The 22,513-nt window shown below is 35.3% G+C and overlaps 2 protein-coding genes across 4 annotated transcripts; one reads left to right on the top strand and one right to left on the bottom strand.

The window, feature by feature from the left end:
* The first annotated feature begins 364 nt into the window (after window positions 1-364).
* On the top strand, window positions 365-9,834 carry LOC117113708 (PMS1 protein homolog 1-like). Of its 2 annotated transcripts, none has more exons than XM_033257127.1 (13): window positions 365-519; window positions 663-948; window positions 1,396-1,676; window positions 2,230-2,346; window positions 2,582-2,725; window positions 3,188-4,514; window positions 4,773-4,896; window positions 5,025-5,103; window positions 5,252-5,388; window positions 5,601-5,786; window positions 6,728-6,858; window positions 8,336-8,502; window positions 9,118-9,834. In XM_033257127.1, exons 1-13 carry the CDS (start codon window positions 379-381, stop codon window positions 9,283-9,285), a joined length of 3,288 nt encoding a protein of 1,095 aa, XP_033113018.1. In that variant the 5' UTR covers window positions 365-378; the 3' UTR covers window positions 9,286-9,834. The 2 variants fall into 2 exon arrangements, with proteins under 2 accessions (XP_033113018.1, XP_033113019.1); XM_033257128.1 differs by having other exon boundaries at window positions 5,025-5,100.
* Window positions 9,835-12,620: 2,786 nt separating this feature from the next.
* On the bottom strand, window positions 12,621-22,145 carry LOC117113709 (sorcin-like). 2 transcript variants are annotated; one of them, XM_033257129.1, is made up of 9 exons: window positions 22,000-22,145; window positions 20,223-20,333; window positions 16,873-16,914; window positions 15,930-15,999; window positions 15,321-15,364; window positions 14,858-15,005; window positions 14,205-14,318; window positions 13,879-13,937; window positions 12,621-13,208 (listed from the first exon to the last, which is right to left on the bottom strand). In XM_033257129.1, exons 1-9 carry the CDS (start codon window positions 22,021-22,023, stop codon window positions 13,182-13,184), a joined length of 639 nt encoding a protein of 212 aa, XP_033113020.1. In that variant the 5' UTR covers window positions 22,024-22,145; the 3' UTR covers window positions 12,621-13,181. The 2 variants fall into 2 exon arrangements, with proteins under 2 accessions (XP_033113020.1, XP_033113021.1); XM_033257130.1 differs by lacking the exon at window positions 20,223-20,333 and having other exon boundaries at window positions 22,000-22,144.
* Between the last annotated feature and the right edge of the window lie 368 nt (window positions 22,146-22,513).

Consider the following 22,513-nt stretch of genomic DNA (forward strand, 5'->3'; position numbering starts at 1 on the left):
TCCTTTACAAAGTAATATTTCCCCCACTGAAAAATATTTTAGTATAGAAATCCATCTACACATTTATGTTTGTATAATAGTCAATTTTTTGTGTAAATATTGCATTTAATAAGAATCTTGTTTCTATGCACATATTTTTTGGTGGAATTTGTTGATTTTCCAAACAAAAAATATTGCACAATTGCTATTGAGGTCCCACAAATCAATTAGTGTAAATGTATGTATTATTTAAACATGTACTGTATGTTCGTTGAAAACATGTGTATTACTGGCACTATGTTGATTGTACAGTTGTTAATTCTAGTTGACATTCCAGAAACATCTATAATCTTTCAATAAATTTAATTTTTTTTTCCCATCTACTATTAGTTGCACATCATGAATTCCATGAAGCCGTTGCCTGCAGACACAGTCCGTCTGATCACAAGCTCACAAGTTATTACATCTATATTTAGCATTGTTAAAGAGCTGGTTGAAAACTCGTTAGATGCCAATGCAACAAACATTGAAATTAAACTTGTAAGTTCTGTCATTGCTGCATTTTAAAAATAGTTATTGTTCAACAGACCAGAATATACTAGACATAATTCTCAGAAAGTAAGTATGAATTTGCAGTTGCATGGACCAGTAAATGATTTTTAAAAAACTGTATATTTCTGCAGGAAAACTATGGTTTTGACAAGATTGAGATCCGTGATGATGGTAGCGGCATACCTCTTGACAACATTCCATACATGGGACAGCAGCACTTCACTTCCAAGATCTCTCAACTATCCGATCTTCAACAACTGGTAACCTATGGTTTCCGTGGTGAGGCGTTAGCATCCCTATGTGCAGTTGCTTCAGTTTCCATAGCAACCAAGACACAGGCTGACCCAATTAGTATGGTTTATTCACTAGATCACCAAGGCAAAGTGTCATCTTCGAAACCATGTCATCTTGGCATAGGTAAACCCAAAGAATGTTGCATTTCCTAACTAATATCGAGCAAATTTTAGCGTGCCAGTATCTGCTCCGAGGGTAAACACATCTCCGCTCCCAAAATCGACATTTCTGAATACAAATGTTTTTCAGACTTAAAGGTTGTCAAACTTTTTTTAGGTCACCTGGTAATCTGTTCCACAAAATTGGAGCGCAAACAGAAAAAGCACTGCTCCCGTAGGACCTCTTCAACACCATAACTCATAGAAGTGACTTTTTGGCAGACCTTAGTGAAACATGAGGTCTGCTTTTGTATTAATTTTCTCTTTTTGTATTGATTCTGTAATGTGCAGTACACCCTGCTCACCAGGAATTTTTGATGACTATTTTGTCAATCTACAAATTTGTATCCATTGTTTGTTTTACTTTCCCACTTAAATTTTCTTGTTATTAGTCTTTTTAATTATTGTTTAGGTACCACAGTAACAGCTGTTAATCTCTTCAAAAACACACCAGTTCGTAAACAGTTTTTCAGCAGTGTAAAACGAAGAAAAGATGAGCTAAAGAAGGTAGAGGACTTGTTGATGCAGTTTGCTGTCATCAGGCCCAACATTCGCTTTCTGCTGCGTAACGATAAAACCGTCATTTTACAAAAAAACAAACTGGCCGATCACAAAGCAGCTTTAGCAAGTGTTTGGGGAAGGAATGTTATTGCTGCAATGGAGAAGATATCAATTGTTATTGGTGATGCTAAGGTAAAAAAACTAAAGTATCTAATTCTGTATTTATATTTTTTGTTTCTCATAAAATATTTATTAATATTATTAGGCCCTATGATCGACCAGTTTGTCTGTATATACTTATTATTTATTTTTATTAGCATTATATACATGTAACATGAGACTCCACATTTGGGTCTTTCTCGGTCATTGCCAAGTCATCCATGTTATCTTGTCTGGTGTTTTCTAGTAGGTTATCTTTCTTCTGAAAGCCAGCTAAGCCAAGAAATTGATCCCAGAGTATGAACTTTACCAAGTCTTTACCGTGCACTATTGTTAGTGACCTAAACATGGCAATCTTTTGCTTGTTGTGATTAAAAGTATATTTTCAGGGAGGTTATGGTTTCATTTTTTGTCAAGTTCATTGAAACGTTGATGTTCTACTATTACAGTTTGTGAACAATCCAAGCTCTCTTTGTTCAAATTGCCTTTACAGTTATAATGTTTCAAAACAATAAATTCATGTATATTTATTTTATATTTTATAGATACAGTATAAATTTTCAAAGAAATTTTGTTTTTTTCTTAGGCTGAATGTTTTCTTCCAAAACCGGAAGCTGATCTGCAGTTAATCAGCCGATCTTCTAATGACCGGTGCTGGGTGTCTGTTAATGGCCGTCCTGTATTTTACAAAGAAATTGAGAAGGTTTGGAAACATTTCAATCATTCATTAACCATTTTTTACCAATTTTATTTTACATATATTGCCTCCTATGTGGTAGCCATTTCCTTATAGGAGAAAAATAATAAGACAAATGGAGGCAGAGTATGGTTTATTTTGCTTTTTTGGGAGGTAGTTTTTTGGTTGTAATTTAAAATGATTATTCCCTCATCATCAAATTGTTAAAGAAGTTTCTAGAGTGATCTTCATATTTTTTTAGATTATCAAGCACTGTGTACGTGGTTGTTACCCAACGCAAAGTAGCGGGCGCTATCCGTTTGCCTTTGTTAGCATCAATCTTCCTCCAGATTCTATAGATGTTAATCTGGAACCAAACAAAACAAAGGTGCTCATACAACAGAAGGTATTTTTAAAATATTTTTTGTTTTACTGTTTGTGCTTTGCTTTTGTTTTTACGTCTAAAAAGTGTAAGTTAACTAGAGAGAAGAATGTAGATTAACCTGCAAAATGTGTGTCACAGTATTTCATATAAATATAAATTGTAAGCAAGTTTGATTCATATATTTCTCAAAAATAAATATTAATTATAGTTATTTTCAGATCACTAGGTGTAATATTATGAGTTGGTTTAATTATGTATACAGTATTATACAGGTCTCCCGACAATTAAAGACCACTTTTAGGACCGAGGTTTCCGTGGTCTTTAATTAGAATAATAAGGATTTGTTAAAATGGGACCACAGAAAAGTGGTCTTTAATTGGTTGGTCTTTAATTGGAGGGGTTTTTAAGGGAGAACTGTATAAAGTATACAGTACATCCTTATAACACTTACATAATTTTATTTTCTGTGGATTTGATCCAAAGGAAAGTATATTGGAAGCAATTGAAGAAAAACTACAGGAACTATATAAGACTGGATCCAAAGAGGACCATCAGTTAGCTAATCCGGATGTCTGCACAAGTAAAGGAAATGGTGACAATGTAGCAAATAGCAATAAAGGGAGAAATGGAATGAGGTCCCATGAATCAATAAGGCAGAATATTCCACAAAATCAATCACTAGTTGAGTCAATGGATTACCAGTGTTCAGTGTTGGGTAGTATGAGGCCACATGGATCTGTATTGGAGAATAATGCACAGGACCATTCCATAGATGATTCCACAACTTATAGTACCATGTTGGGCTGTAGTAATGGTGTGATTCCACAAGGATCTGTCACAGAGAATCTTTCACAAGAACCTTCCAAAGGATATAGTGCCGTGTCAAGTAGTTGTAATAGTATTATTCCACAAGGATCTGTAACAGAAAATCCTCCCCAAGAACATTCTATAGATGCTTCCACAGCTTCCAATACTGTGTTGGGCAGTAGTAATAGTGTGATGCCACAAGGATCTGTAAAGCAGAAACTTCCACAAGAGCTTACCTTTGATGCTACTACAGCTCCTTGTAGTGCAGGCTTGGGTGGTAACCAACTGATACCACAAAGATCTGTAAACCAGTTTATACTGCAAGACTACTCACCTGATACCTCAACAGTGTCTTGTAGTGAGAAATTGAGCTCACAGGGAACAGATGAAAATGCTCTGCTTGATGCACACTGTACCGACACAAACGTGTTACGCAAAGATTTAAACAATGATTATCATAACTCATTGGATATTACAACTGAGCCTTTGACTCATCCTGATAGCAAGAGTGCTGTTCCAACTAACGGGAATCCTGGTACTGGCAGTTCTGATCTCATTGACAATAGAAAGTTCGATTTACTTGCTGGCAACGATGAATTAACAGATTCTGCATTGATGGATTTTCTTGAAGAAAAGTGTGAACCTACAGAAGTTAGTCTGAATGATTCAACGATTGAAGGATTAATTCAGTCAGCCAATCAGATAGAAGCATCAGAGTGGAGTAAAGGGAAGGGCCTGGTTGATAAGTTAGGAAGGCCTGTTGAGCCTGGGAGATTGCTGTTACCGACACCAAACACCTCCAATCAAAATCCAGATGATAGTTCTCTGAAAGACGATAAAGATTTATTAAAAGTGGAAAGAAAACTACTAACGCCATGCCGTGAGAAGAAGCCAATTCAAGAGAGGATGGGCCAGGCAACATTTTACAACTTGGTTGGAAAAACTCCGATTAAACGACCACAAACCGCTTATATATTCTTTTGTAAAGAAATGCGTCCTAAAAGTAAGTTAACAAGATTGAATGTATGACGTTACCACTTCAAAAATGATGTTATTAATTAGTTAATCTCAATTGCACTTACAGTATTCACCATGACATAATACATGTTACATCATAGTTTGCTGTAGGTTCCATGAAAAATAGTGTTCAGTTAATAATCTTGTGCTATTACTAATGGTGTGTAAATAATAATAATTACATGAATTTTGTTTGAATATACATTATTACAAAACTTGATTAATTTAATTCTTCATTCTATAGTTATTAAGGATAACCCAACAGCAGATTTTCAAACAATTGCTAAACTAACCGGAGAGAAATGGAGGGAATTAAGTGAAGAGGATAAAAGCAAGTATGAAGATCTAAGGAAAGAAGATGTTCAGAGGTAGGTTTACTATTGTGACATAATTTTCATAAACCAATCATTTTTGTTATATATTTTTTATCTGTTTACTATTATCTGTTGGCAAATAGAAAATAGATACATTTTATGTGCTTGTTTTCTATTTTCAGATACAAGGAACAAGTGAAAGAAGCCAAAGAAAACCTTGTTCAGGAACCTGTACGGAAGAAAAAATGTATCAAACAGGTAGTAGGTAGTCAGTGGCTATTATTAAATCCAACCCTACATTTTAAGATTTTGTGTTTGGGAATAAATGTTTATTGGCCATATTATTAATTTAGTATGTGTTGATGGCTTTAGTTTACTACCATGGATTGTATTTTGTTTTTATCTGCAGCCCCCTCAACAAATGTTGGTAGATAAACTGTTCTCATCACCAGTAAGAGCATCCGTACCTACCACACCAGCTATTAAGAGTGTTGATGTGACTTTTTCATTTGCTGGACTCAAGGCAGAACTACAGAACAAAAAATGGTGAGGCTGGAATACAAAAATATTCTACACTTTAATATTCCTACACAAGAACAACAAGAACAATCCTATAGGTACACTGTAACGGACCTTACACATTCAAGTAACTCATAGATGTATTCTTTTAAAAGAATTAATGACTTATCAACTTCAGTTGAGATACAGATTGCATACAAATTTTGCTGATTTTTTAGTTAATTTGTTCATTTATCAAGGATGTCACAAGAAAGGTGCCATTTGATTGGTCAGTTGCCAAATGGTTTCTGGATTTGCAAAGATGATGACCAATTGCAGCTTCTGAACCATCATAGACTGGAAGAAATGCTGTTGTATCATCGGTTGCTTGCTAAACATAGACTCCAGATACAGCCGCTTCAACCACCTGTCACACTGTCACCTAGGTAATGGAACAAAAATATATTTTCCTTTGCTCTTTCACAAGTTGACGTCATAATCACATGTGCAGTATATACATTGGTGGTCAGCCAATTGTAAGGTAGCTAGCTCAGGATGTTTTTATTTTCAACAGGACTAGAAGGATGAATTCTTTTGAATAATAGTTTCCTTCCCAGGGTTCTAAGTTAGGAGGTGCAACATGCATAATCTGGTTTAATGAGCAATCTTAAAACATCTTATTGTATTTTTCTGCATGTGATGTACCCATAGCCAGTTGACTTCAGTACAAACAAGGTCTTGTAATCTCGAAAGCTTGGCTGAGGGCAGTATAATAGAGGCAGTAGAGTATATTGGCCCTAACGGCCACCCATACAAATAAAATCTATTAATCAGTCAGCCGAGTGTTCTAGAGCTCCTCATCGGAGCTAAAAACATGAAATTATTCTGAATTTGTGTGGGAGACTACTGATTTCTGGAAGACTCTCCCTGCGACTCGCAGGAGACTTGGGACCATTGCCATTCACATGTGACTTAATTATTATTATAAAGATATGAAGTTTGCATCAGGAAATAATCATAGGAGTGATGTTTTGCCCTACCTGACGTGATATCGTACCGAATACTCAGTACGTCCCCAAATACTAGCGAAAAAATTCACAAGTGATTTGGGTGGGAATCGAACCCACGACCTCCAGGTATCTAGCCTGATGTCTTAACCACTAGACCACCGAGCTTGCACTTGGTGATGAGTGATGAATCCGATCCCCTAGTAGCAGCGGGTACTGCAAGTGCTATAAAGATATGAAGTTTGCGTCAGGAAATAATCATAGGAGTGATGTTTTAATTATTATTCATATTTATTATTGTAATTTATTATTTTTAAACAATGTTATTTTAAAGAAGTTTAATTTTGTCAAATTTTTGCAATTTCTGTTGATTCCAATAGTATGGTAGGAGGGCATGAAAACTGGCAGACGCTGATGACAATGAAAAGTCATGTATCCGCAGTAGATGCCACGCGTATATTCATTGATGAGCGATTGGTGGCAAACGGATTTGAAATTAAACAAACTGAAGGTATTAATTAAAATGAGTATAAATTGCTTTTGAGTATTTAAGTAACTTTAAAGATACATCAGTACAGTCTATTATTACTTAGCAATTTAACTATGAATAATACAGTTTCTCCTATTCTTTGCATATCTCTTAAATTAGTTGATTGGTTTTTGTATTAATCCCTTCATAGACTAAAGAGTGTTGATGCAAAGTTTCCGAAACTAATGAATGTTAATCCAAGGTTCCAAAACTAAGGACATTGTGATCCTTCTGAAATGGACTTTTGCGCTAAGCCCACCCCTTGAATATTGTTGCTTAGGTCCTACAAAACGACACTGTAAAATCAAAGACTTTTACCTGTTACCAGGATAGGAAGCTGGCTGGTTTAGGCCGTCTAACTTGAATTAGCCTTATGTGTAGTATTGTTATGCTAATGAGGCAGATAAGCGCTATCTGCACATGCTCAGAAAACCAAAACTTTCCTTAGCCACACCATGGCCACATTGCGTATCGGTTAGGCGTAACAGCTAGACCTAGCCAAGAATCATGGTACGGTAAAACAAAGCAAAATAAGGGTACTAATTTCACTTGGCATGCAAATCAATCATACTTAAACACTTAAAAACAAACTAATCTACCAATAAAATCACCTGCAAGTTAAGATATATGGCAAGTATGTCTACAAATTTGATTTTAAATTGATGTGATTTTGTTTTGTAGTATTACAATGAACATCACATAGGCTAGCATAGGCCCGGCCTAGGCCATGTCTGACCGCTTATAAAAATGCAGAAAAAAGACCCGAAACAAATTAGAATGAAGTTATCAACTAACTGGTGCATTAAAATTATTCATATACTTACTACTTACCTATATAAAAATTAAAATGTATTGCTCACAAACTTAATACGCCTTTTCCACAAATCGGCAGACATCTTGAAGTGATGACAAACAGCCTAAGTCAGTGGTGCGTAACAAACGAAAATAAGATAAGCTAGGCCTACAGTAGCTGCTGTATGCCTAGCCGATACGCAGTGTGGCTAAGGAAAGTTTTGTTTTTCTGAGCATGTGCAGATTGTGCTTATCTGGCTCATTAGCATAAAAATGCTACACATAAGGCTAATTCAAGTTAGACGGCTTAAACCAGCCAGCTTCCTATCCTGGTAACATTTAAAAGTCCTTGGTAAAATCATACACAAACATGTGCGTTTGTGGGAAAATGTGTGTTTATAGGACATGCGCATATTCCTGGCCCTTTTTCTGATTGACACTACGGAAAGGTCTATTGTTAAAAAAAGAGTAATTTTTTCGCAAATGTTAATTAAAGAAGATTCATTCTTCCAAAGCTTTATAGAATTGTAATCCTTTCAAAACTGTAAGGAATTTTGATCATTTCTAAGCGTGAAGGGTATTGGGTAACCCTAATGTAACTGCAAGTTTTATTATTTGTGAAGTATTCATTTTGAAAAGATATTTTGTTTATACTTCTATTTTAAAGATAATGAGAGTGGTCATGTAAGGTTACAGGTCACTGGCATGGCAACAAACATCCCATGTTATGGTTTGGCTGACCTTGCTGAGTTGCTGAATCTCATTGGCTGTTCTTCCAACAGTTGTATTAGTCTACAAGAGTCCAGACCTGTCAAGTTGATCCATTATTTGCAGGTATAGGGCTTTGTCATTTTGAATATCAGAAATTTCTCTGTAATATAATATATTTTTTAGTATCTGCAGAGTGCTATCAAATTTATTAAATGCTTTACTAAAATGAAATTGTTTTGTTTTTATTAAAGCATCACTAGAATAAAAGAAAAGAATTAATAAAATGGCCTTAAAATGAGCTTTATTCTTTTTGTACTTGCACTCATGGTAATTTATGGTAAATTTAGGTTAAGTCTGGTTTCCATAAAAATCACTACACGCTATCGGTGGCTCCTTTGGCGACGCTGATTAATCAGTTGAATCAGGAAGCGTTCCTGATTGCGTCGGGGACTGCTAAGCAGTGCAACGATTGCAGTGGAAACGCTGTAGCGACTGTGTAGCGATTCTATGGAAACCAGGCTTTATAAAGCTTTTCTAATTTTTGGAGGACAAGGTTGCTGCCTTATATGTTTGCTTGTTTTTTTGTTTTAAATTATTTAAAAAATAATTTTAGACCTGAAGGTTGGATTCATGCATTAAAAATGAAATTTCATATTCATGAGTTTTTAATATTTTGTTATTGCTTCTGTGATTTTGAATATCAAATTTTGCTTTGATTACATTTTGTTTCATCCATAGGGAGAAGCAGTCCGATTGGCTAGGGACCTTCCGCATCGATCTTCACAGGATGACATCTTGGATATGGTGGATAGGCAGAGGGCACTGTTGCCTATGAACTCGCATAGCTGTATTCATAATAAGCCTTTCTATCACACACTGCATACGATTAATGACGTGAGAAGTTAGTGTCTGAAGTAATATTCTCATTATGTTCATGTGACAATGATGGTAAAACATACATCATCCTCCTATGTTATGTGAAAACCTTAACATCCTGACCACCGCCCTGTGATTGGCTTTGATGCAGCAAATAACATAAGCATCCTGAGGGCATATACTGTAATGAATGATGTAAACATCCTGAATCTCTCTACACTGTGATTGGTTTGGATAGCATGTATAGTATAACATCAATTGCATCTAGAAACAGCCTGTAAACATGTACTACACTATAGTACATCAAATGTAAATATCCTGACCTATTTAACCTGCGATTGGCTGTAACACACTGCCTTCTAATTACTTAGATGCATCCTATTCAGAATATATGAATCATCATCATGATAATGTAAGTGAGTAGTTGAATTTATCTCATTTTTTATAAATTTTCATTTTTTTCTACTGTGTTATATATTATATTGTATATATTTTGAACAATTTTCAAAGCCAAGATATTTTATATACTTCATACAGTTTTTTCTCAAAACCGAATATAATAAATGTTGTGAATAGAAACTTGCATTCTAGTTTTGTTATGAGTTGACTAGTCAGTCTTGGGTGAAATAAATCCTAACTGTATTGCTTATTAGTTTCTGCTAAGGTTGAATCCACAAGTTGAGCATCGTACACCCTATGAACTATTTGTGTGAAAGTGCAAATGTGACAAATACCTGTATGCCCATATATGGGTGTGATGTGACATAATCATACCCATATATGGGCGAATGAAGGGCATTTTTAACATTAACCTTAATACTCTAGACAAAACTTAAAGTAAATTAATGTACTGTACCTCCACTAACTGATATATTTCAAAATGTCAAAATTTTTATTTCCCCTAGAAATTGAAGTTGGTTATTAGCCTCGCCATAGAAGCGAAGCTCAGGGGAGGCTATTGTTTTTAGCCATGATTTTCATGCTGTCATCGCCGTTGTCGTTGTTACAAAAACAGAGAATTTATTATGCAATGCCTGAGAATGAGTGAGAAAACTCACAGCAACATAAGAAGGGTTGTAAAAAGTGCAGTTTCACCCACTCCCCATCCATGTCACACGTTCTGTTGGTTACTGATAAAATAATTTGTTTACTACTTGCACAATAACTATATTACAGTATTGCTTTACAAATTCACACACTTAAATCAACTCCATCAATGCATACTATACATTGTATTATTTTTATTCCAGAGTCTATGAAAAAATGTTTGTGATGAATATGTAGGCCTATACAGTACCTTGAAACACAGCCAACAGGCTCTATAAATAGAATGTGTACATTTATAAATATAATTATGCACACTAATCACTAAAAAAATTATCTATTGTGTGTCATGATACTATTTTTAATCTTGATATTAACACACTTGTCGGAGAAAATACTGTAGTTGTCATGATCATCGTATCTTGAGCTATCCATTTCAAAATTAGCGAACTGAAGGCTGACATGAATTGTTTACACCACATACAAACCAATCCAATTGACCAGTATATTTTTATGTACTTTTGATATTTAAGCATATTCAATTTTGGCTACAGGAATAAATGATGCAATGTTTAATATACAGTACTTGTACAGTAATATAAACATGGCCATAGTTATAGTTATTAAAATAGCAGCAAGCATTGTGAACCTTAACACCTGCTAAATTAATTAAGGGCCATGGTGGTTATTGTGTCTACGCCATCTGGTGATACTAATGCGAATAATTATAATTTTATAAAAGAATGAATGAAAAGACAAATACTGACAAAAATTACTAAAAAGTGCTACAATCTAAAAAATGACATTATTTTCATTAACATTATAATTATTAAATATCCAGATGTGCACAGATCATAAATTCTTATAAAATATCGAGAATTGTAAACTTTATTAATTTCATCTAACAGCACAATTAACTAATTATTTGACTAATAGATACCTGATATTAACAATTTATCAGCATGATTTTTTGGTACAGTCTTACAATATATTAAACTGAATTTATACCGCTCATTAAACATACAGTACAGTATGTAATGTCTGTAGGCTGGTTTATGGCAATTGTACTATTATTGTATATCATGATATATGACCAGCTAACCGTTAGCGCTAAGCGTTAGCAAATGTGTGAGAATGTCCGATCGGTTGGCGTTAACCGTTAGCGGTATCCAGATACCGCTAATGGTTAGCAAGCGCCATCGGTTAGCAAGTTGAGCATGTTTTTATCATCAACCAATCACACGTACGCGTTTACAATTTCCAGTTTCTTATTGGCCAGTGATTCGATTTGGTATCCGGATCGGGATTTTCTCGTATGGACGCACTGCAGCTAACGGTTAGCAGGATCCGGATCTTGCTAACAGTTAGCAGCCGTGTGAGAACATAGCCAATGACACCCTGTTGACTATATCAGCCCATAATAATGACAACCCTGAGTAACACCACCCAAGGATAGCATAACACCATCCCTTAACAGTCCCAACTCGAATCAACAAAACCACAGACTGACACAACTCAGGGATGCCAGTCCAGGAATACACCACCCAAAGATAACATTACCCCCGGAACAAAAACGTCCCAGGAAGATGACACCCATGGGTGATAACATTACCCAGCATAATGAAATCCTACAGCAACACCACAGTACAATGACAATACCTTATGTCTAGGAACAGTTTCATGAGTTTTGTTTGCATAAAACCTGCATGGTTTCTAATTCCTACTAAAATATACATGTACAGGTATTAATCCATGGATACATAAATAGGTTTTCCTTGAAATTCAAACTAATTGCATTTACAGCTTAAAACAGTGACTTTGTATCTTAAGGTGCAAAAGCAAAAAAAGTTCTCTACATTAAAGACACAGATGGTAAGAATTATAAATTATAACAAAGCTACTAATTAACTCAGTAGTAAAATAATCAATAAATCTTCTGTCTTTTAACCTAGGGCCCGTTCGAGCAAAAAACACCAACCATATTCCGTTTATTTCACCGGGTAATCGCGCTGAGCACTCAGCGAGTGGTCGACCGTTCGAGCAAGTTTTAGCTCACGGTAAATACGTGTAACGAAACTACTCCGGAAGAAAATTTCAACTTAAACCATGGTCAACAACCCATTGCTACTGCTGCTATAACCGGCCCACGTACACACAGTGCGGCACGGTGGAACGATAATGTAGCTCAATAATTTGTAATGGCTGCTTTAAAATCTGTACATAGGCTAGATTATTCAAGTTTATTTCTCCGAATAATGGTAAATCTACAAATCAATCGCGTAGCTTAGCTATATGCTACTAAATTTAGACTTCGTCGTGCATTTGTGAGGAGGCGAAGGAGAGCTGCAGCCACGCCTGGGCCGTTAAACCTATTGAATTTGGCGCTAGGTTGTGGGCAAAACTTTTGGAAAAACAATTAAGGTTGATTTATCATCGCCTCCGGCTCCATTCCATACACGGTATTCTACCCAGCAAAATTGTCGCGGATAATCCAGATGGAAAGGTAATTAGACTAGTGTCCGAGCGGTTTTAGAAAGTGTGTACCGGTGAATTAACTGGTAAATCGCACGGATATTTTTTCGCTCGAACGGGCCCCTACTCTTACCAAGAATGAATAAATGTATAACATCACTGTCACATATCTTGCTTTAAGATTAAATATTTGAATTATCTTGTTATTAGTGCAATAGATAATTTAACAATACCTTCAATTTCAAAAGTGTTAAATCAAGCAAATATAATTTTAGTTTCCAAAAACCTGTTCCCTCACACACACACATACATACACATTGCAAATATACTTAAAAAGATTCATGGAATTAAACTGTATTATCTAAGCATAAACTTGAAAGCTATGGTCCTCTGCCAATTACATGGATCGGTTACAAGCACATTACACACTGGATGAACTGCAGAAAACAGAAAACATGGAAAAAAACCCAAAATTAGTGATGGTTGAGAGCAACTGAGTTTTAAAAATAATGAATGGGTTCATGGGAAAGAAAACTGAAACATATTTAATGCAACAATAATACATTATTTCTTGCATAGGCAAATAAGCTGGTTGTGATTTTAATAGCAATTTTTTGTGCCAACTAATCAGGGGTTCGTAGGGCCAGATTAATATCGGGGCTTTTGGGGCACCATCCCCAGGCCACAGGTCCCAATGCGGAAAAATAGGCCCCAGAACCCCAGAAGTCTGGTTTTATGCTTTACCACTGAGTATTTGTTACAAGTTGCAATTACAGCCCAGGCCCCCACAGTCCTTTAATCAGGCCCCCAAGTTAGAAGAAGTGGCTTTCTGGGAGATCTGGTTTAAATGAGCTTTCTTAACATATCTTACTTTGCATATGGTGATACCCATCGGCACTATTTTCAGTGAGACAATTGATAATAAAGTAGTAAAAATTTGCAAATAATATTATGAATTTGAGGGAGATGGGTTATATTCCCGGGACATGCTTGCTTGTGGGAGACCGTTCCGATTTCCTGGAGACTCGCGCAACTTGCGCACAACTTGCGGGAGACTTGGGACCCCCGACTAATTGAATTTCGATAAATATACATGAAAATGCTTACATCATCGTACTGAAACTGGGCCCAACCATTTTTTTGAGCATCACGGGCTTGGAATGCACCTGTAGAAAAAATAGAAAAATATCAATTTAATAAATAATAATAACTATTATTATTATTATTATTATTATTATTTATCATCGACATCATACATTATTTAAAAAAAATATGATTAATACTATTCTATGTATGTGAAATTGAAGTTCTTATCTCTTGATCCAATAATGAATTGTGTAGAGTCATGCAATATGAGACCAAAATATATCTAAATTAGACTTAAAATATGATGAAAATATTACATGAAAATAAGTGAAAATACAAATTCCTACTTGTAAGAGATCTGAGACGGACTGCACATGCGACAAAATCATCAAAGTTAATGCGACCGTTTGTTGAATAACGCTTGACAAGGGCATTCAATGCTGCCGGGCTAAGAGTGTAACCTGGAATAAACCATATAATGTCAAACATATTATAATATAGACCTCCCAGAGATCAAACAAACTTTACAAACTGATCAATCAGAACACAGCCTGGAACACACAAATGCATCATTTAATGCTGTTGGTTTTTGGGAACTATATCCAAGGATGAAGGAGATTCGCAGAAACATCTATTATTGGTTATAAAGATATTGGATTAGTTTCGATAGATGTTTCACTGAATGAACATTTTGCACAGCCAAATCAAGATATATTCACCTAATTTTGCTGACAAGACATTTCACACACTCAGCTGATATAACATAGGTTTCAACCAACAAACAAAAAATATAGTTAAATTTAACTCTTTTTTTTAATTCAGAGAAATGTCTGCCTGTGTAAACAGAATTAGTCTTGTTTCAATTTCTATTGTAATTATCATTACTCTGTGGAAAAGAATAATAAAACAACATCCAAGGTAAATTCTTGAAATAACAATTAATATCATCATTAATAATAGTAATATTTAATAAAGAAATAGGTCAGTTTACTAAACCTACCAAAGCTGGAAATTGCTGCATGCAGCTCATGTGGCTCTACAGTACCAGAGCGATCTCGGTCATAGGTCATAAAGGTTTGCTTCCATTGGTTTAAGCTAGCCCAGAGCTCCTTAAACTCATTGAAACCCATTTTGCCTGAAAAGTCACGCTGGTTAAAGGTTAAAGAATTTTTCTCTGACAATAAAAACCATTTTGAATTCTAAAGTTTAAAAAAAAATATCAAATACAATAGACACTAGAAGCAGAAGTCCCACTAAAAATCATTGAGCAAACGGTCACAACAGGCCATTTGCTGAGCAAACTGTCACAAGAGGCCATGGCTGAGCAAACTGTGACAAGAGGCCATTGCTGAGCAAAGTGCTTATGTACACCAGGCTTATCTAAAAAATAGGGAAATGATTCCTACATTTGTCAACTCTTTCATGAGTTTCATTTTATTCACTAATATACTTTAAAAGGATACATCCAACATTGCAATCATAATGCGAGCTGTCTCAAGACTGAATTCTAAATAATATAAAAGAGAAAACAAGTACAGTATATAATTATCACTTTGATAGTATAATAATACAGTATGAAGAGCTTCTGTGTAGTTTTCCACATGGCTTTCAGTCATATCCCAATGGAATCAAAATATATTTTTACCTTCTCTTTTAAAATTTACTGTTTAGCAAAAAAAAAACTGAATACTGTAAAACCTCGAATAAAAGCCAAATTTCAAGATAGCATGGGTTTTTTTTTCTTTTTTTCTCAATATAGTACAGTACATACAATGCATAAATTTCAGAGAAACAAAATAAATTAAAAAGACGCTTTGGTTTCTACAGTAGTTTTTAGGTGATTTAATGCCCGGTTAACACACTCCATGATACAGATTGATGTTACAGTTGCCCCATTTATTGTTTTATGTAATTCGCAAAATTTACAGCATTCATTTTGAAAAGAAGCGCCCCCCCCCCCCATCTTTCCCTGTCTCAGTAGTAGCCTCGAAAAGAAACCCATCTAAAAAAAAAGCCCAGGGCTTCAATTACAGGTTTTACGGTATTATATTGGTATGGTATCAACAACTTACGCTGATAGCTTCCAGCAATGCCTGATGTTGTCAGGCAGTTCTGCAGTTCCCTAGCATCGATTTGCTGATCCTAAAAGAGATACAAATGTAAAGTATTATCAGAGAATTGATACAAAACATAAACACATGGATAGTAATTTTGTGAAGATAATGAGGGTTTAATGAAATGAAGTAAAAACTCAAGACATCAAATCAAAAGGAGAGTTGAGTGTAACAGAAAAGAAAAAGAAATATGTGAATAATAATTAGCATATAGTTATCACTCTGACAATAATTATAGATTGTACAAATATTAAAATGATTTGAATGTAATTGGACAGACTATTTTCATTAGTGAAAGTTGGAGTATTCCATTCAATGTGCCTCATTGAATGGTATACAAATAATGAATGTTTACGAGTGGAAGAATATATTTTCTTTCCCTTGACTGTTCTATTCGACGAGGCAGAACGGTCAATCTTTCAACGAATCAAAATATTCTTTCCATTGCGTGAAAAAAACCATTCATTATTTGTTTTATAACACACCTAAAATATATTCTTGTCATTTGATATTTTATGAAAAAAACTACCTTTTTCTGAATGGAGATTCTTGTCATTTTATATTTTATGAAAAAATCTACCCTTTTTCTAAATAGAACAGCCAGCACCTCTCTTTAACTAATCAAAAGGTTATATTAGGTTGAAGTCATATCGTATCCTAGGCACCGTGTAATGGGCAAAAATGGATGGAAAGAAAGTGCATGGATGGGACTAGAATGCATAGACGAAATTAATTTCCAGGATGGATGACGAAATGGGGTAAATAACCAATGTCACGTGATACGAAATCCACCAATCAAATGACAGGGGTCTATTTTGGTGTGTTATAAAACATGCTATCTGTCTATACATCTTTCATTGTTTACAACTTGCATATGAAAAAACAACACAGTGTTACTTACTGCACCTGCCACCGCTGAGAAGTAACCCCACAATGGATCTGCCTACATAGAAAAGACAATCATTCAAATCTGTTTCCACAATTAAACTACAGAATTTTTTTCACTACACCATTAGGTAATTTTGAAATTATGAAACTAAAATTTGTATCAAATGAATAATGCTTTATTTACATTTATGATATTTACAAACAAATACAAGTTATACTAAAAAGTAAGAAAAATAATAATAATAATATATATGATACTGATTCATTGTCTTGACTTTTTAATTAACTTTCCATCATAAATACAGGCTACCACTCCAGATAGGCCTGACTTACAAAGATCTATGAGGTTCATCGTCCCAACAACTGTTTCTCCAGTTGCAATACTGTTTTGCCGTTAATAATAAATTAATGTAATTAATAATAACAAACACAACATTTTTAATGAATATCCATACTGTGTCACGATTAAAGAAGAATATATAATTAACAAACCTTACTTGAGCTATTTAATTAGCTCAAAATAAACACTGTACCTGGAGGAAAGCATTGCACAAAGCGTACACTAATATAAATTTTGTATAGCAGAAAAGTAGTAAAATGTACAGTAGTAAAAAAGCTACCATAAATATATATCTCTCTACATTAATTTATATAATTAATTAATTTAATGAAATTAATTTTTTTTTTTAAATAATTTTCTACAATCAATAAATTAACAATAATAATTAATAATCAATTCAGTGTAATTAAATGTCCATATAGTGGGACATGTTGAGAGTACAAGATTATATTGCTATTGTCTTGTATGTAAAGCCATGCAGTTCAGAGCTTTGTATATTAGTAGAACCCACCTATGTTAACAGTCGATTCACACTGCAATCTAGTGTAAAGACCTGTCCAGACTATCAAATTTTACTTGACAAAAACATGTGACATGCTTAAATATGGTCATGATGACATCACATCATTACCATATATAGGCACATCATGACTATGGGCATACAGTTTTTGTTGTCAAAGAAAATTTGATAGTCTGACACTACTATTCTACTGTAGCATTGTCAGCTTATAGTTCAACAATACACCTCCCTGATGTGGTGTCTAGAAGAGGAATCTATGCTCTACTATTAGTATTATTATTGTGATGGCCATTCCTCCAATTGTAGTACCCTTCGAAGGGCATGGTAGATATTATTGTGCTAGTCATTCCTCCAATTGTAGCACCCTTCCTAACAAGGACATTTACAATTAAGGTCCTTGCATTACCACAAAGCAGCATTGATAGATAGGGCAAAACATACAGTACACACACTCATCACACATAAAACAACAATTCAATTAGTATTGCCAGCTGTATTTTTTTATTTTTTAAATGCAAGGTTTCAATTAATCAGTTCTTTTAATGATTTACAATTTTAATGTATCAACATACAAAAGAGAGCAAGTGAAATCCTGGCCAGTATTCAGTCTGTGTGAGGGTGGAGCATTGCTAGCAAAGCGAAAACAGTGACCTTGTTTGTAGCTCGGTTGAAGGATGTACTACAGTATACTTTGAATCCCGTGTGATAACCATTCATTTTCAAGGCTTTACTGACATGTTGCACTTCTTGCGGTCTTGAGAGTTGCGGTCAATGATGTCGTGGGCCAGGGGTGACACCATTTCTACCAGTCGGGGAGAGCTGGTCCCCCATCAGGGGGGAAAACACTTCTCCGAGATGAAGAAAGAATTATACATATATTTTACATATTAGTAGACTCCAAAATCGTTCAAGTAGGTCTCTGAAACCCCTAAATTGTCATAGTAGCCCCCTCAATCACTTCCGAGACAAGCAATACTTACATTCTCGTCGGGGTGTTGACCCCCCCCCACTCACGTCGAAAACATAGAACTCTACGATGGGCAAATCCTTGCGGCATCCCTGTAGTGGGCTATTCTGATAAGTGTGTTACAAACTGCCTTCTTGGTGGATGGATGATTACACAAGCGATCGTTTCTCTCGGTGTGGGTTGGTTTTTTTACAGACTGAATACAATATGACAACGTACCTTTATTCTACCTGGTATGTAAACAAAACATCCAAGAAAGGATAAAGATTGGTTGTGTTCCTGCTTCCATACTTAAGGCAACTGCCTTGTGCTGGGAATTCATGTGATCCAGAAAACCATAGAGGTCAGCTTTGTTGTGATACCAAATGATGATGGTGTCATCAAGGTATCAAAATGTTACCAAAGTTTTGGTTGTTAAGTGGTAGACTGGAGAGCTAGCATTTGAAGCAGGTGGACAGTAAACACAGCAGAAGTAAATGATGAATATATTCTGGGTAGGGAGAGTAGGGTCAACTTGAGAGAGGATGAGGATGCTTGGCTATGAGGCAGGCTTCTTTTCCGGTACACTGGCGAATACTGATATGATGTCAAGCTCACAAGAGTGTCCGCTGTTTGAAGATATACATCCTTGATGATCTTCATAGTGAGTAAAGTAACTGGGCTAAATTTTCAGCTGGGGCGTATGTTGGAGATACTCAGGAAGAAATGATGGGTCGTAGTGGAATGACCGTTTTTATGGATTTCTGGTTGGTCAATAGTCTGGGAAATGTGGATGCTGATGGTTAAAGTTGGTGAAATTTTATAGCACCGCAGTTAAAAAAAAAAAAAAAAAATTAAAATTAAATAAAAATAAAAGAACAAATTAATATTTAAAAAATGATGAATTAACTCAACAGAGGGCATGCCTTCCAGAATAAATTTTAAATATTAAAATAGTTAACAGAATACCAAGTGACAGTAGAATAATAATGAACCATTCCGTTAAAATATTTAACAGAATACAAAGTGACAGTAAAAGAATAACGGAGTAAAGATATAGAAACACATGCATTTGTGGGACAAGTTAGTAATCCTGGCCGTGTTTTGGTTGGGCAGTGGTTAAGTTTGATCGACACTCGTGAAAGGTCCATTATTGAGTGCTTCTGTGCCAGGAGCATCTTATGATAGCAATAAAATAACTGCTGCGGTAAAGAAAAATAATACACTGTAAAAATACTGTAGCGATTTTTCATTAAGCCAAACAAAAGGAAAAACAATCACAAAAATTATAATTTTAAAAACGAAATATAATTAGAAAATCAATTGTATTTTCATACGGTTTTGATAATTTGAAGAAAAGTAAAAAAAATATTTTTTTCAGTAAATCATTTTAAAAAAACAGGGTATATTAATACCGTTCTATTTTTCCCCCACCAAGCCAAAGAAAATATAATGATAAGAATTTACTTGTTAAAGTATTTCAATTAATACTGTATATATTCATTTTGTATATTAAAATTAATAATAATTAGAATTACAAAAACTTTGAAAATTTACCATTGGGGCTGCTCCTGGGTAACCAGCACCGGGATAACCTGCTGGGGCTGCACCTGGATAGCCTGCTGGGGCACCACCAGGATAGCCTGCTGGGGCACCACCCGGGTAACCCTAGAACCAAGGACAGGAAAACAAAAATCAACAATAGGGCCAGTGAATTTAAAGTAGATTTTAAAAAATTAAAGCATTTACAGTACTTTGCAAGGGTTTATGTATGTTATTAGTAACAGTTACCAATTTGCCGGACCTGTAATGGGTATGGATTTTAAAAGTGAAATGATTTTAGATTCACACTCATCTAATAGGGATGTAAATACTGTAGAGCACATTTAAATTCAGGGAGAGATTTACTGTACCTCTCTTGAATTAAAAGACCACCCGACTAATTCAACAAAAATAAAAAGGGTCTTTTAACTTAGTTTTGAAACATTTCAGTCATTACTGCTTGCTGTACTAGCTAGCTGGAAGGTTAATTTATCAGAACTATAAAATAACATAATTCAATTTGCCCGCCCACTCCAAAATTGGATGTACACTAATTAATAATAATATGGTGTACTGTACATGTGTCAAGGTAAAAAATAGCTCCTTTTGATAACCTGTCTATAAATTGATCTTGCAATGTCCCAGTAAATACTAATTAATGATAGTGATTATAGACCCCTTCGGTGTTTATATTGGCCTTGTAGGCCCTACCCTAGGAGGCAATGGATTCGACGATTTAATTTCTGTTTTGATACTGTATAAATTATATCAATCAGTTAAATCAATCAATCAATTTCCTTTTTCTATGATCAATCAATATGCACTTTTCCAAACTATGGAAATCTGCCTAGTGATATGCGTAGTGCTTCCATCAAGCAAGCTCATCTCCTTGGCCTACAGTAGCTCTCACATGCTTCTCCGATTCGGACATAAGCTTGACCTTCAAATTGTTTTTGTCCTGCTCTGTTTGCTACGGCAGGCCTTATCATCCAATCGTTTATTAGCAGGGCATTTTACCGGGCCTAGGTGGTGGGGGACTTAGCCGGGGATGTACGTTAAAACGATGCCCCACATTGCTGGGATTTTCACATGCACGTAACCGTTTCGTAAATTACATCCCCGGCTAAGCCCCCGCTAGGCCCTAGTCCAGCAACTACATTTGCATAAATATTTGTATACATTTTATATGTCAATTTCGTCTTTTTGGCATAACCAGTGTCCTGATTCCTGTGCATTTTTCATACAGCACAGTACTTACTGAATCCACTGCCTACCACGGCCCCTACCACTACCTACCCGTAGTGCACTACAGGTGTTTCTGATAGGCCAATCATGTAAACAACGAAAGGGGTCTATGTGGTTTCATGAGATCCCTCAGAGGTATATTCCTTTTGTTTTCCTCTGCAAAATATTCATGGATAAAATAAAAAGATATTTTATTAATGTCTGTGCATGCACACTCTATTTCCTAATGATTTTCTGCACAAATTCAAGTTATTTTCAGTAGCTACTGTGGGCCTAGCTCTCACTCCCTATCTCTCCCTACAGCCTACAACCTCTGACGTTGTAGGCCTATGCTAGGCCCACCCTTATCTTACCCTACCCACCCACAAAAAGGCAGTCAGACTGGGTTTACAACTACTACTTGGGCCTACTGTATGGACAACTATGCCAGCCTAAGGGAAGGCCCAACTAGGCCAGAGCCTGGCCTAGCCAAAAGAGATCAACCAACAAACCAACACTACAATAAGGTTATGGAAATGAAAAAAAATATATAAAATGTCTTAATTACAGCTCCATAGCCTGGATATGCCATCTTCAGATACTGTACTCTTGTTAAACTGTTTTAACGATAAAATGCAATGTTGTATGAGACGAAGGCGTGTCTAACTTCCTCGTACAGAGTGCTAGCTGCATGCAAGCTTGCTGCTGCAGTGAAAAAATACTAAAAATGTTGTCAAGAATGCTGCCCTCTACGATACACAGTAGTTAAAAATAGATTTTAATCTCTCATTTACTAAACAATGTATGTTATTAATAGAGGGTTCTTATCAGTGATTACCGGTACGTGTATTTCAAAACGCTTCGCGTGTTACATTATGTCTGTCGTCCATTTTTTAATACCAATGATTTCACAAAATCGTTCCTAACCTGTATCACAAAATGCTATACAGTAGCATGCATTGCATTATATATTTGCCAGCTTATCTAACCGTTGATTTTTAATAATGTGGTATGAAATTGATTGTCTCTGGTGATTGCAGATTGATCTATATAATATGAAGAATGTTATCTATAGGCCTGCA

Source organism: Anneissia japonica, unplaced genomic scaffold, assembly GCF_011630105.1.
Source record: "Anneissia japonica isolate Jap-2015-1 unplaced genomic scaffold, ASM1163010v1 scaffold718_len1063573_cov188, whole genome shotgun sequence".
Taxonomy (NCBI): Eukaryota; Metazoa; Echinodermata; class Crinoidea; order Comatulida; family Comatulidae; genus Anneissia; species Anneissia japonica.